At 49.4% G+C, this 16,264-nt stretch overlaps 1 protein-coding gene across 2 annotated transcripts in view; it reads left to right on the top strand.

Moving 5' to 3' along the window:
- The first annotated feature begins 278 nt into the window (after positions 1 to 278).
- Positions 279 to 16,264, top strand: part of TTLL9 (tubulin tyrosine ligase like 9) — a 26,024-nt gene continuing 10,038 nt past the window's right edge. Inside the window, exons 1-5 of one of the 2 annotated variants that reach the window (XM_075350528.1) lie at positions 279 to 391; positions 2,385 to 2,431; positions 3,818 to 3,910; positions 4,298 to 4,409; positions 4,491 to 4,676. In XM_075350528.1, the coding sequence (XP_075206643.1) occupies positions 377 to 391; positions 2,385 to 2,431; positions 3,818 to 3,910; positions 4,298 to 4,409; positions 4,491 to 4,676 (453 nt within the window). In that variant the 5' untranslated portion in view covers positions 279 to 376. Of the gene's footprint in view, positions 392 to 2,384; positions 2,432 to 3,817; positions 3,916 to 4,297; positions 4,410 to 4,490; positions 4,677 to 16,264 lie in introns of those variants that run through there. The other variant, XM_075350529.1, reaches the window with a different exon arrangement.

Raw genomic sequence — 16,264 nt, 5'->3', positions numbered from 1 at the left:
GTCTCTCTTTGTCTCTATCTCGGGCAACACCGGGTATTACAGCTAGTTTTGTTTTTTTCTTTTCGATAAAAACGAACCTCAGTATGTTAATACAAGTGCAGAACAGCCAAAGAGCATGAAAATAGCGGGCTCCCCTGTGTTGTACTTCAGAGAGTTTCTTTCAATGTCTGAAGTGTGCACAGTCAGGTACTCACCGCCCACCAACACAATGTCGGCCACTGCCAGCGACATATTTCTGAACACTCAGAGCACGCACTTCCTGTACCGTGAGCACCTAACGTCACATGTTCTGCTTCAGTTGTCATGGGAACGGCTAAACCTCAGCCGAACTCTGCATCTGTTTACAAGTCCGTGGTTGCGGTCAGCGCCGGCAGCAATGTCCAGAGGAAAGGTCAGTGCGCGCATGCGGAGGAGCGCTGATTATTGCGGGGGAGCGCTGTATACCGCGGGGAGAGCGCTGTATACCGCGGGGGAGCGCTGTATACCGCGGGGAGAGCGCTGTATACCGCGGGGAGAGCGCTGTATACCGCGGGGGAGCGCTGTATACCGCGGGGAGAGCGCTGTATACCGCGGGGAGAGCGCTGTATACCGCGGGGAGAGCGCTGTATACCGCGGGGAGAGCGCTGTATACCGCGGGGAGAGCGCTGTATACCGCGGGGAGAGCGCTGTATACCGCGGGGAGAGCGCTGTATACCGCTGGGAGAGCGCTGTATACCGCGGGGAGAGCGCTGTATACCGCGGGGAGAGCGCTGTATACCGCGGGGAGAGCGCTGTATACCGCGGGGAGAGCGCTGTATACCGCGGGGAGCGCTGTATACCGCGGGGAGAGTGCTGTATACCGCGGGGGAGCGCTGAATACTGCAGGAGAGCGCTTAATACCGCTGGGGAGTGCCGCATCCTGCGGGATAGTGCTGTATACCACAGGCGAGCGCTGAATATTGCGGGGGAGCTCTGCATACTGCGGTTTAGTGCTGTATACCGCAGGAGAGTGCTGCATCTAGTCGGGGAGCGCTGAATACTGCGGAGGAGCACTGCATACTGCAGGGAATTGCTGCATTTTGTGAGGGAGTGCTGAATGACGCGGGAGAGTGCTGCATACCATGGGGGAGCACTGTATATCACAAAGGGGCATATAACAAGGCGCAGTATACTGCGGAGGAGTGCCGCATCCCACAGAGGAGTGCTGCCGCTTCCTGTGGAGGAGTGCCGCATACTGGCTGTGGGGAAGTGCTGCATATCGTGGGGGAGCGCTGTATATTGTAGCCTGCAGTATCCTTCGGAGCAGTGCTACATACTGCAGAGGAGGGCTGCTCTAGGATAACATTGCAGCCTGGTGTGTGTCCATCACTTTCGCGTCACCTGACCAAATATTGGTTCTGAGAAGCAAACACTAAGATCAGCTATAAAACCCCCCATAACAATGACAGCCACAGTTCCTCCCTAAGTGACAGCCACAGTGCCCCAATATCAGTGACAGCCACAGCACCCCAATATCAGTGACTGCCACAGCACCCCAATATCAGTGACTGCCACAGCACCCCAATATCAGTGACTGCCACAGCACCCCAATATCAGTGACTGCCACAGCACCCCAATATCAGTGACTGCCACAGCACCCCAATATCAGTGACTGCCACAGCACCCCAATATATCAGTTACTGCCACAGCACCCCAATATCAGGGACAGCCATAGTGCCCCCATAAGGGACAGTCATAATGCCCCCATAACAGTGACAGCCACAAGGGCCCCCATAACAGTGACAGCCACAGTGGCTCCATAACACAGATAGAAACAGTACCCCCATATAAGTGACAGCCACAGCACCCCATAATAGTGACAGCCACAGTGCCCCCATAACACACACAGAAACAGTACCTCCATAAGTGACAGCCACAGAACCCCATAATAGTGACAGTCATAGTGCCCCATTAACAGTGACAGCCACAGAACCCCATAAGTGACAGCCACAGTGCCCCCATAATAGTGACAGCCATAGTGGCCCCATAACACACAAAGAAACACTACCCCCATAAGTGACAGCCACAGCGCCCTATAATAGTGACAGTGATAGTGCCCCAATAACAGTAACAGCCACAGCTTCCCCATAAGTGACAGCCAGAGTGCAGTGCCCCCATAATAGGGACAGCTTATGCTGCGTGTGTGCCCGCACTGACACATTGTATAACCCCACAGCTGTGGTACAGCACTGTACAGTACAGCCTCTGGATGTAAAGAACATCCCTGTACACTGACAGCGCAGTGATCCTGAAAACCCTGAGGAATTGATGCATTAACCCTCAGAATGTTTCATTGTACAATGATGAGACCGGACCGGTTCTTCGTGACCTGTAAGTTTTACTTTTCTGCTTTTCTTTTTCACCAGGTCACTACAAACAAGAGTCAATATGGCTACCAGCGGCAGAAGGAAAGGTAAGGACAGAAAAATGCCGAAATCCTGTATCTATGGGGGCAGAACTCACCATCACATCAGTTTGCATTTGTGACAATGTCCTAGAGCGGCAGAGATTCATCTCCATCTTCCCCTGTGATGCATCATTTCTACATCTTCACCCTCAGGCACGATGTACGGGAAGACTAGATTCACATATCCTTATTTATGATCCGTGTTTCGTCCAGCTGCGGGACTCCCTACCTACAAGGCTATAGGAGGCCGGCGGTCGGGATGGGAAGTGTGGCCCAAGCACCTTATATTGTGAATCTATTTGGTGGCATTATGACTGCTACATGTGCCACCGTACTCAGATGTATGGAGGGGGACAGGTTACGGACTGAAGATTACATGGAGAGGGTCCAAGGGAAGAGGTGGCTCAGCCAGGCAGCAGGTCAGAATGTGGAATGGAGGGGTGCAAAAGTGTTAGGTCAGTCAGCATCCCATAGAGGAGGATGTTGCAGTAATCTAGGTGGGAGATGATGAGGGACTTTTACAGGCATTTTAATTGTGGATTTGAGAAACTGTGTTCGAGTTTGAGGCGGCAGCGGGTGGTAAAGGGCTTGGTTCTGCAGTAAGACTGCCATAGGTCACCATGAAACATCAGACTTGTGAGACTCGGAAAGTGTGAAGCCAGTAACACTTGAAGTCCCAGAGAGGGGTCATTTAACATTTCTACCATTGGAACCCTATGGAGCTCGAAATTCCTGGGACTTCTAGTGTTAAAGGGGTTGTTCCGTTTCAGAAAATCCTTGTCCTCGGGTGTAGCGTGTTGTACAAAAAAACCCCCCAAAAAAACCCCACCCATGAGAATCTCTACCGCTGCTCTCGGTGTCTGGTATTGGCTGCAGCCCTTGACATCTCATCCATAGTGCTGCAGCCAACAACTGAGCCCAGCGCAGACAGAATGCCCCGCTCAGAACCACTGATTGGCTGATATGTTATCGATGAGACGTCAGCACTGCAGACAATAAAAGTCACTGTGAGCAGTGGTGGAGGCTCAGTGCAGAACCCGGGGAGGGTGAGGAAAGCACACTTGGTTTTTATAATTACCTTCGTTTGAGGTCCAGGATTTTCTGAAAGGAGACAACTCCTATAATTGTGATAGATACCTGGTGATGATTGAGGTAGATAGGAGAGAGATACATTGTAACAAACCATCAGCAGTGATCCAGCTTGGTTTCTAATCTCTAGATAGAAGTAAGACTGTTCCCTTTGAGTGACAGCAAGCAGAGATCTTGAAAACTGGGAACAATTGATAAACATAGTATAGTTGCAAAACCTCCATTTTACACTGATGTCACTTTATTTACAGAAAACTGGATCAGCCCTTTAAGGTTTAAGAATGTTTATCTTTTTTTGTGCAGAGAGCCCAGATCCTGCATCCGGTACCGGTGCGGCCTCATTAACACCATCGCGGATGTGCTGAGACAGCGGCCTGGCTGGACGGAGGTGAAGGAGTAAGGTTTGGGTGCACTGCTGTAGTCGCTCATTGCCCCCATGCTTGTGCGAAGCCTTCACATGGTTCAGAAAAGCTCCATGTAGAATGGATAGTCTGACGGAATTAACCCTTTCCTGACGTAGGATCAGTATGGGCTGCGATGGCACCCTAGGGCCTGCGGCTGGGCTTATATAGAACCATGGAAAAATAAAAATGTTATGGCTTTTGGATGAAGAGGAGGAAAAAAACTAAAAGCACAAAAATAAAAATTTGCTCCAATAGGAAGGGGTTAAGGGGATTTTCCAGTATATTAGATTTGCTTCGAGGTCTCACTCCTACTGCTCTGCATTGTACCAGGATCACTTTGCAGTCTCTAATTTTGCTACTCTTCAATCCCATTTTACAGAGATGGAGAGTGGGATTTCTACTGGTGTGAAGTCGGGTGGCTGCGTGAGAACTTCGACCACATTTACATGGAGGAACACGTGCGCATCTGCCACTTCCGCAATCACTACGAGGTGACTCTTATCTCTGCACTATCCAGATATTAACCATGAACACGGCAGCCGCCATATTCATTCTCCCATCTCTTCTATTAGCTGACTAGGAAGAACTTTATGGTGAAAAATCTCAAGCGCTTCCGGAAGCAGCTGGAAAGAGAATCCGGTCGTCTCGAGGCCTTAAAATGCGACTTCTTTCCCAAGACTTTTGAGCTTCCAGCAGAATATCACCTGTTTGTAGAAGAGTTCCGCAGAAACCCTGGAATCACCTGGATTATGAAGCCTGTAAGTTGGGCAGTAGTGTAAAGGGGTCCAGACACGCAAAGCCTCATCCATTCAGATGCATGAGGCAGTCTCAGAAATTTCTGCAATTACTCAGCTGCCTGTGTATACCATGTTTTTCAAAAATAAGACCTCCCCCAAAAATAAGCCTAGCAAGTTTTTTCAGAGCAAGGTTTATATATAAGCCTGGTCGCAGTTCAATAATGAAGTGTCCGTGCAGCTACAAAAAGTTTACGAATACTGCAGGACACTACGTTATAGAAAGGAGACATCCCGCAATCATATTCACCAGACGCCGAGCGGGAGGACCTGCTGCAGAACACACACATCAGATTGTGCACACATCAGATCGCGCGCGCGCACACACACACACACACACACACTCACATAGAGCGATACCGATTGCTTCAGGCCGGCAGAGAATCCTGGGACAGGAACGCATAGAGGACCTGCTGTGGAATGTATCGATGACTTCTAATGCCGAGTCCTCCATGCGTTCCATAGCAGGTCTTCGCACTCCATTGTCCTGTGTCCCATCTTCCCCTGCTGGCTGGAAGCAATCCATATTGCCGGATGTGTGTGTGTGTGTGGGGGTGTGAGCGACCTGATGTGTGTATCAGTGTGTGCATGTGATCTGATGTATGCAAGTGTCGGCCAGAAGCAGGGGAGGACCGCTGTGGAGCATACCTGCTGGGAGCGCCCGCAGAAGATTGCAGGAGGACCTGGGAGCCATGCAGACGTCCAGGGTCTGGTAAGTAGGATTCTCCTGGGAGGGGAGGTGTGCACTTTGAGGGGGGGGGTGTAAACTTACCCCAACCGTGTTTCCCCAAAAATAAGACCTACCCGAAAGCCCTAGTGCTTTTTTCAGGGCAAAAAAAAAGTATAAGGCCCTGTGCGCACTAGAAAATTGAATTTTCTGAAGAAAATTCCGGACCTTCTGAAAGATTACCGCACCCGTGGTAAAAAAACGCAGCAAACCGCACCCGAAAACCGCATGCGGTTTTACCACGATTTGCCACGGTTTTTCCACGGGTTGTTCCCTGTGGTTTTTGACCATTATCTATGGCAAAAACCGCAGGTACCTGCAGAAAAGAAGTGACATGCAATTCTTTTTGCTGCAGAAAACATGCAGCAAAACCTGTTGGTGAAAAGAGAAAAAAAAAAACACAATGTGCACACAGCATTTTTTTCTTACCATAGGTTTTCCTGGGGAAAGACTGCAGCAAGGTTATAAACATTTTCTGCAGCAAAACCACGGTAAAAACCGCAGCGTGCGCACAGGGCCTAAGATAGTGTCTTATTCTTGGAAAAACACAGTATATCCTTAAATGGAATCTCACTGTGATTTTATCAAAACTGCAGCAAGCAGCCAGTAGGTGACACATTGTTGAAATCGGGGTCTCTGCCCCTATATCATGCTGCTCTCGGATTACATAGCAAAACATCTAGTGATAGATTCTCTTTAAGGTAAATTCACATGAAATGTTAGATTTTATCTGTGGGGACTTACGCAGATAAATACCATAGTAATTTTACAGTATGGGGCATTTTAATCTACATGCTGCAGCATTTTTATTGTGGACTTTATGCTATTAAATGTGAATTTGCATTAAAAGTCGCTGAAAATCTACAGTCCCTGACAGACGTTCTGTCTCTTATCCATGTTATGTAAATATAAGCTTATAACCTGACTTTAAATTCATCCATTGGTTTCATAAATTACTCTTTTGAAATTTGAAACCCTCCCAATTTTGTCAACACAAAAGTTTTGTCACCCACAGAAAGTAATGTGAAATTCAAACAAATAATTAACTTCTAATACAAAGATATGTTGCATAACATTGGTGAATGAAGTTGTGGTGCTATTAGAGCCATCTAATATAAAGCTGAATGTGTGTGTGTATGTATGTCTGGGATTGATATCTGCAAATTTTGCACACTCACACGTTTGGACCCCGAGAGCGTCATAGGCTATGTTGTGAGGTGAAATTTTAACCCCGCGCGTTCCAATTTACCAATCAATTTTGCACCTATCTACATAATGGGGAAAAAGTGAAACGAAAAGTGTATCCGCACCGTCGCATTTACAATCACAAAATTTTGCACAGACACCTCATGTGACCCAGGGAATGTCGTAGACTATGTTTTGACAGGAAAACGTAACCCCGCGCTTTACAGTTACTCTCCAAAAAACGTGCCTTCATTAAAGTAAATGGAGCCTGGAACTACAGGTTATTAGTAGGAGCTGTGAGTGGTTGCTATCGGAACAAAAGACATTCATAGTATAAGAAGCTTACATGTGAGGTAAAAAGAGGTCGGTGGGGAGACGGATAGAGAGAGACAGACAGACAGGGAAAGAGACAGATGGGGATAGAGACAGACATACATGCAGACAGGGACAGAGATAGGCAGACAGGGAAGGAGGAGACAGCCAGAGAGACAGACAAAGATAGATGGGGAAAGACACAGACCTTGATAGAGACAGACGGGGAAAGAGACAGAGAAATAAAGACAGACAAAGACAGGCAGACAGGGAAAGAGACAGACAGGAAGAGACACAGACAAAGAGGCGGGGAGACAGACTGGGAAAGTGACAGATGGGGAAAGAAACAGAGATAGAGACAGACAAAGAAAGAGACAGACAGGCAGACGACGAAAGAGACAGACAGGGAAAGAGACAGACTGAGCACATTACTTGGCCAATTTAGTTAAATCTGTGTGGAATATCTGTGGTGTTGAAATATATGTTTTGAAATGCTTCCATTAACTTAGTTTTTGCCTTTTAATAATTACATTTCTATTTGTTTTGTGGTTTTTGTGTGCAGAATACATTTTTGTTAATGCATTCTATTTTGTTAACAGCAGTTATTAACCCGGGCGAAGCCAGGTAGTACAGCTAGTATTCCATAAACTCGGTTAAAAGGTGTTGTAAAATCAGCGGGTGGAGGAGATGAATTGATTTTTTTGTGAATATTATAATGTCTCATACCTCTGTAATATTGTCCGATTTTTGTATTTTTCACAATGATTGTTTTTAATTTTTTGGTACGTGAAATATGCACACAAAGTACCTTTTAATTGTATTATACACTTCATGCACACTTTTTGTATATGTGGGGAGGTCACCTGGATGCATGACCCTATTTAGGGAGGGCTGATCTTACCCCACATGTGGACCCGTGGAAGCCTAATCACAGGCGAAACGGCCGTCGTCCATAGTGAGGGGCCGCATCCAGGTCTCCTCCACCCGCTGATTTTACAACACCTTTTAACCGAGTTTATGGAATAAAGATTATCCGGAAAAAGACATCAGCATTGGTGCGGTCTTATTCTTCTTTTGTATTGATGAACTGAACTGACTTTTGCTGTTTGGACCTGCACGCTGATCCGGCTTCCAACAAGGACGTCTGGTGCTATATTCCTTACCCTCCAGTGATCCCAGGTGTGATAGGCGTGTATGGGTGGTGCAGGACTGTGTTCTCTTGGATCCAGTACAGCTAGTATTTAATATTTTGTGTGACTTCCATGAGCTTGAAGGACTGCATCCATGCGGTTCAACAATGATTCATACAATTTATTGATGAAGTCATCAGGAATAGCAAAGAATGCAGTCTTACATGCCTCCCAGAGTTCATCTAGATTCTTTGGTTTTGTCTTCCAAGCTTCCTCTTTCATCCTACCCCAAACATGCTCAATGATGTTCATGTCTAGTAACTGGGCTGGCCAGTCATTGAGCACCTTGATCTTCTTTGCCAGGAGGAACTTTGTTGTAGAGATGGATGTATGAGATGGAGCACCATCCTGCTGCAGAATTTGACCCCTTTTATGATTGGGAATGTAAGCGGTAGCTAATAGTTCTTGATATTTTAGGCTATTGATATTGCCTTCCACCTTGTTTTGCACACCCCCATACTGAATTTAACCCAAGACCAAGATCTTTCCACTACCAAACTTAACTGTTTTCTGAATCCATACGGGCTCCAGTAGGTCTCCTGCAGTATTTGCGGCGGCTGTAGTGTAATTCAACTGGAGATTCATCAGAGAAATCCACCTGTTGCCACTTTTCCAGCGTCCATCTGTTTAGCAGGCTGTGGGACTTTGCATATGCCACACGTTTTTTTAATTGCCTTTTGTTTAGTGCTGGCTTCTGGGCACTGATTCGACCATAGAGGCCATTTTGAGACAGAATCCGACAAACTGTTCTAGTTGACACAGGGACTTGAGGTGACCAGGTCTTTTGGAGCTCTGCTGCAGTGGAAGAGGGTCTGGCTTTGGATTTTCTAACCAACAAATGTTCCTCCTGAGCAGTTGCCTTGTGGGGTCTGCCTTGACCTGCGCTTGTCAAAAAGATCTCCAGTCTCTTCAAATCTTTTTTTTAAATTTTTTGTACTTGACGCTGAGACACATTAAAGGTGCCAGCAACTTCTGCAGTATATCTGGTCTTCAGCCTCTTGATAATCAAGGCTTTGGTTACAGGGTGGATTTTTGGCTTGTGGTCAGAGGTCAAGTTGCAATTGAAGTGAAGGTCTGTGGTGCTGGGTTTCTTTTTATACACACCCACTAATTAACCGATCATTTAGTGAGCACAGGTGAGCAAGTAAACTAGGATTGGGTGCATTATATGACAAGGCGACAAAACTTTTGTCTTGCATTGCTAAAATCTGACCTGTGTTCATTAAATGATCAATATTTCAGCTTTGCAGCAACTTTATTTTCATAACCTAAACAAAATTTGGGAGGGTTTCAGCTTTCCAAAGAGTAAATTCATCCATTGGTTTCATAAATTAAAGTGAGGTTATAGCTTTTCATTTACATAACACGGCTAAGCGACAACTTCTGTCAGGGACTTTACACCAAAATGACACGTGGATCTTATCACAAGTTTTTCAATCTATTAATCCCTGTTGCTAATTAGAAGAATTATAGGGATAGTCTTACAATAGCAAAAGCACGGTATTTGCATGAGTAATGCCTGCTTTACACGCTTCAATAAATCTTTCAATCCGTCGTCGGGGTCAAGTTGTAAGTGACGCACATCCGGCATCGTTCGTGACGTATTTGCGTGTGACACCTACGTGCGATCAGGATTGAACGCAAATACGGTGATCGCATACACGTCGTTTATTCCTCATACATTGGACGTTTTGTTGTACGAACCTAGTCAATTGAAACGTGTGACATCCCTCATACGATTTTGATGTCTGAGGCTATGTGCGCAGGTGTGCGCTCTGCACCGCAGCTTAAAAAAGGTCCGCTTCAGAGCGCAGCTGAAAAGCTGCGTTCTGAAGCACCTCACAATGTCTGTCATTCACTAATCTCTGTCAGTCGGTCACTATCTCTGTCCATGTCAGTCTATCCCTCTTACCCCCTCTCTCATACTCACCGATCCCCGGCGCGGCGCTGCACGGCATTTAACACTGCTCCGGCGGCTTTTACTATTTTGAAAAAGCCGGCCGCCCATTAAACAATCTCGTATTCCCTGCTTTCCCCGCCCACCGGCGCCTATGATTGGTTGCAGTGAGACACGCCCCCACACTGAGTGACAGGTGTCTCACTGCACCCAATCACAGCAGCCAGTGGGCGTGTCTATACTGTGCAGTGAAATAAATAATTAAATAATTAAAAAAAACGGCGTGCGGTCCCCCCCAATTTTAATACCAGCCAGATAAAGCCATACGGCTGAAGGCTGGTATTCTCAGGATGGGGAGCTCCACGTTATGGGGAGTCCCCCAGCCTAACAATATCAGCCAGCAGCCGCCCAGAATTGCTGCATACATTAGATGCGACAGTTCTGGGACTGTACCCGGCTCTTCCCGATTTGCCCTGGTGCATTGGCAATCGGGGTAATAAGGAGTTAATAGCAGCCCATAGCTGCCAATAACTCCTAGATTAATCATGTCAGGCGTCTCCCCGAGATACCTTCCATGATTAATCTATAAGTGACAGTAAATAAACACACACACCCGAAAAAAAGAGAATTTTGTTTACTTACCGTAAATTCTTTTTCTTATAGTTCCGACATGGGAGACCCAAACCATGGGTGTATAGCTTCTGCCTCCGGAGGACACACAAAGAACTACACTCAAACGTGTAGCTCCTCCCTCCCAGCATATACACCCCCTGGTAGCCAGTCCTAGCCAGTTTAGTGCAAAAGCTGAAGGAGGACATCCACCCACAAGTAGAGATAGAGCAAAACCCGGAACAACCGGAACCTCTGTCTACAACAACAGCCGGTGAAAATACACGGAACAAGAAAACTGCCAACAGGCAACAGGGAGGGTGCTGGGTCTCCCATGTCGGAACTATAAGAAAAAGAATTTACGGTAAGTAAACAAAATTCTCTTTTTCTTTATCGTTCCTTATGGGAGACCCAAACCATGGGACGTCTCAAAGCAGTCCATGGGTGGGAAATAAACAGACACTGAGAAGTAGGCGAAACCTAACTTCACAAATGGGCGACAGCCGACCGAAGGATGCGTCCGCCTAAGCTCGCATCTGCCGAAGCATGAGCATGCACTTGGTAGTGCTTCGAAAAAAAAGTGCAGACTAGACCACGTGGCAGCCTGACAGACCTGCTGAGCCGTAGCCCAAGAGGCACCGACGGCTCTGGTCGAGTGCGCCTTAATCCCCAGCGGGGGAGGCATCTGAGAACATTGGTAGGCCTCGGATATGGCCGACCTATTCAATGAGCTAGGGTCGGTTGAGTAACCGAGAGACCCTTGCGCTGACGTATGGTCAGCACACAAGAGAGGTGCACCGCCTAAGAAACAGCGGTGCGTGACACATAGATCCGGAGCGTCCGCACCAAATCTAAAGCATGCAACGCTTTCTCAAAGCGATGCACAGGGGCCGAACAAAGGGAAGACAAAGAAATGTCCTGGTTAAGGTGGAAAGGGGACACCACCTTAGGGAGAAGGCCCAGAGTTGGACGGAGAACCACCTTGTCTTGGCGAAAAACAAAAAGGGTGACTCCGAAGAGAGCACAGTCAAATAAAAGACTCTCTTGAGATAAATTATGGCCACCAGAAAGACCACTTTATGTGAAGGACTAAACAACGAAACCTCCCTAAGAGTCTCAAAGGGGGGTTTCTGTAAGGCCATGAGGACCCGAGTAAGGTCTCAGGGATCCAGAGACCGCCGGTAAGGCGGAATGATGTAAGATGCGCCCTGCATGAAGGAACGCACCTGGGCCAGTCGGGCGATATGCCGCTGGAACAATGCTGACAGAGCCGAGACCTGTCCCTTGAGGGAATGAAGGACAGACCTAGCTGCAGGACAGGATGGTCGGCAAGGAAAAAACGGCCAAGGAGCATGGCCGGAAGAACGACACCAGGACAGGAAAATTCTCCAAGTCCTGAGGTAAATCCTGGCCGAGGAAGACTTCCGAGCCTGAGTCATAGTGAAGATGACCTCGGAAGGAATGCCTGAAGCCGTAAGGATTCAGGGCTCAAGAGCCACGCCGTCAATCTGAGAGCCGCAGAATTGTTGTGGAAAACGGACCCTCTGAGAGAACGTCTGGCCGGTCCGGGAGATGCCACAGCACCTCTACGAACAGACGGAGCAGGTCTGGAAACCAAGCTCGCCTGGGCCTGGGGCGATAAGTACGACCCGACGGCCCTCCATTTTGATCTTGCGCAGGACTCTGGGCAAGAGAGCTAGAGGGGGAAACACGTAGGCCAGACGGAACTGGGACCAATCTGGAACCAGCGCGTGCCAAGGCCTGAGGATCGTGGGAGCGAGCCACGTAAACCGGGACCTTGTTGTTGTGCCGGGATGCCATTAGATGCACTACCGGAGTGCCCCACTTGCGGCAGATTGATCGGAACACTGCCGGATGCAGGGCGCACTCGCCGCTGTCCACAGTTTGACGGCTGAGATAATCTGCCTCCCAGTTTTCTACGCCTGGGATGTGGACTGCGGATATGGTGGACTTGGAGTCCTCTGTCCACTGAAGGATGCGTTGTACCTCCAACATCGCCAGGCGGCTGCGAGTCCCGCCCTGGTGATTGATGTAGGCAACAGCTGTCGCGTTGTCCGACTGGACTCGAATGTGCTTGCCCGCCAACAGGTGGTGAAAGGCTACGAGAGCTAGAAGTACAGCCCTGATTTCCAGCACATTGATCGAGAGAGCTGATTCGGACGGAGTCCAAGTGCCCTGTGCTCGGTGGTGGAGAAATACTGCTCCCCAGCCGGAGAGACTGGCGTCCGTGGTGAGGATCACCCAGGACGGAGTCAGGAAGGAGCGTCCCTGAGACAGGGAGAGGGGCCGAAGCCACCACTGAAGAGAGCTCCTGGTCTGTGGCGACAGAGCCACTAGCCTGTGCAAGGAGGAAGTCCGCTTGTCCCAACAGCGGAGAATGTCCAGCTGCAGAGGACGCAGATGGAACTGGGCAAAGGGAACCGCCTCTATTGACGCCATCATCTGACCCAGCACCTGCATGAGGTGCCTGATGGAATGACGGCGGAGCCTCAGCAGAGAGCGAACCGCCAGATGAAGAGACTGCTGTATGACTAAGGGCAGCTTCACAAGCGCCAGCAGAGTCTCGAATTGCATACCTAGGTACGTAAGTTCCTGGGTCGGGGTCAGAGTGGACTTGCAAGCGTGGCGAGAGTGAGCGAGACACTCCGCTGACAGTCTGCACTGGATGAAGCCCTGACTAGAAGGGCGTCCAGGAAGGAATCACTACCAACCCCTGGAGGAGCAGCACCGCAATTGGTGAATACACAAAGGGCCGTGGCTAGCCCAAGGGGAGAGCCACGATTGGAAATGTTCCTCTCTGATTACAAAACGTAGCCAACGCTGGTGGGAACCTGCGAATGGCACATGCAGAGAGACATCTCTGATGTCGATGGATGCTAAGAAATCTCCTTGGGTCATTGACTGATCGCAGAGATTTCTGCAAAATTGCCGCACCTGAACATGCTTGTTGAGAAGCTTGAGATCCAGGTCGGAAGCACCGTCCTTTTCGGGGACTAGGAAGAGATTTGAGTAGAAATCTCAGAACCGTTCCCAGTCGGGAACTGGTACAATTACTCCATTGGCCTGCAAGAATGCCACGGCCTGTGAGAAGGCGGCTGCCTTGGAGCAGGGGGGAGTTGTCAGAAAAAATCTGTTTTGTAGCCGTGGGAGAGGGTAACCCACACCCACTGATCGAAGACGTGTTGCAACCACACGTCGCCCAAGAGGGAGAGCCTGCCACCGACCAAGGACGTTACTGGCGTGGCCAGATAATCAAGAGGAGGCTGCCCTGGTGGCAGCAGCTCCTGCCGACTTAGGACACGGCTTCATGCGCCAGTTGGTTTACGGACCTTGGCTGAGATAGTGGACGAGGCCGAGGGCTTAGAGGACGACCAGTTAGAGGAAACGAAAGGAACGAAACCTCGACTGGTTCCTGCCCTGGAAGGTTTCCTGGGATGTGGCATGGAAGTACTCTTCCTGCCAAAAGCTTCTTTAATAATTTCATCCAGTTGTTCACCGAATAGACTGGTCCCAGCAAAAGGGAGTCCAGCAAGGAACCTTTTAAGAAGCATCTGCCTTCCACTCTCGAAGCCACAGGAACCTGCGGATAGCGAGGGAAGTGGCCGAGGCCACCGCAGTGCGGTGACAGTCTCCAGCTATAGGATGAAAAGACTGAAGCCTGGAAGTTAAGGCAACCCATTCGGGCAAAAAGGCCCTGGTGAGGGAATGCATCTCCTCCCAAGAAGCAGAGATGGCTTGAGAGCTCGCACTGCTGCAAAGATGGGGAGAACGAGGCCTCTGCCGCCTCATATATAGATTTGGCCAGAAGGACAACCTGGCGGACAGTGGGATCCTCAGAGAGGAGCCGACAACTGTCCGGGCTGAAAATCTAGACCCCGGAGGGTCCACCCTTGGTGAATGAGCCCACTCCTTGACCACCATTGGTGGAAGGGGGAAACAGTCATCAGAACCACGCTCTGGGAAGCGTCTGTCAGGACAAGCTCTGGGCTTGGTCACAGTGACCTGAATGGTGGAGTGGATAAGGAACACACTCCTTGTTCTCTTAACTGATGCTTTACTGCCAAAGAGGGGTGCTCCCCTGATACAGGCGGATTGAGGTCCAGTATAAATATAATGGACGCAATCAAATCATTAGCATCTGCGTCACTTTCGGACAGATCAATAGGGTACATGGAGAGCGTCCGAGCCCCCAGTAAGTCAGAAGTACGCTTAAGAAAGCGTTTGTCAGGACAGGCCCTGGGTTTAGTCACAGTGGCCTGCTCTCTTAGGTGAGATAAACTGATGTTTTCCTACTCTGACACTGGAGGGTTAAGGTCCAGAACGGAGTTAATGGACGCTATCAAATCGTTAACATCTGCATCACCATCGGTATCAATGGGGTACAGAGACGAAGCGTCTGAACCCACAGTAAGGGTATCCTCCTCGCCATGTGACTCGGCCCGTGAGGCAGAGCCGTGGGGCGAGGAAGGAGAGGAGTCCCTGCGTCTCCGTTTAGGAGGACGGGGTCTGGGATTAGATGAAACAGACTCTGTGAGCTCTGCAGAGCGAGCCGGAGCATCAGAGGCACCCTGAGAAGGGGGCTGATGCATGCCTAGCAGCGTCCGAGACAACTGTCCAATGGAGTCTGCAAAGGACTGGGAAATAGCATTGGAAAAAGATGCTACCCAAGACAGGGGTTCAGCCTGGGGAGACTCCAGGCTGAGGCACCACCACATGAGACCATTGCAGTGTGTGGTCTGTGCCGGTTCAGGCAATATGAGCTTACATGCAGAGCATGTAGTGTACAGCCTTGGAGCCTTGCTCCTAGTGTGAGCCATGCTGCTGAGGAGGGGGTTCTATAATAAAGAATTAACTCCTTCAGAATGCCCTGAGAGTGCATAAAAGTGCACAACCAAAGGTTGTGACTTATCAGGCTGCTATTATGAGTGCCCTCCGGATTCCAAGCCTGGACCCCCAGCCAGATATTCACTCCCTCTGCACTGCAGAGCAGCCAGCGCCGACCAGTGTACTAAGGACGCTGAGAAAATGGCGCCAGAGTGAGGGGGGGGGGGGAGGTTAACCCAGGAGCGGGAATCGGAGGGCTAAGGAGATGTACAGGGGAGGGAATCATCTCCTCAGATAGGAGTGTCCTCCCCTGTGCAGAGCGGCCGGCGGGCGGCGCTGTAGTGTCCCCCTGCATGACTGACATGCAGGGGAACGAAACGAAACTAGGCCGCGGCTGAAGCCGGGGCCTAGAGTTATGCATGCGGCCGACAATCAGGCATCATCGGCGCGGTTCTCAGTAAAAACCGTGGAACCGGCCGGAAACACAGTAAAAAAGCAGCATTATCAAAGTAAATCACTGTCCCCCCCAATAAAAGTGCCCCACATTGCAGAAGGACCCTCTGAATAACGTCTCTATACTTAGCTTTGAGACGCAGGGCCCAGTCCCTGGTGGGGTGGGGGTTCAGTGCTCCTTCCAGCAGGGTCCTGCACAAGGGCTGCGGATGGAAGCCGGTCTCCTGCAAGGCAGTGAGAACCGTGTTGGCTCCAACTTCAAGCCAGAGCCCCTAAGGGATGGTGAAGGAGCGCGGCATGAAGGGCTCCTGCCCTGAAGTCAACCTTAACAGCA

Source organism: Anomaloglossus baeobatrachus, chromosome 5 (genome assembly GCF_048569485.1).
Source record: "Anomaloglossus baeobatrachus isolate aAnoBae1 chromosome 5, aAnoBae1.hap1, whole genome shotgun sequence".
Classification (NCBI taxonomy): domain Eukaryota; kingdom Metazoa; phylum Chordata; class Amphibia; order Anura; family Aromobatidae; genus Anomaloglossus; species Anomaloglossus baeobatrachus.
Note: the sequence above shows the minus strand (reverse complement) of the source record. Positions and strands in the feature narration are given on the sequence as shown.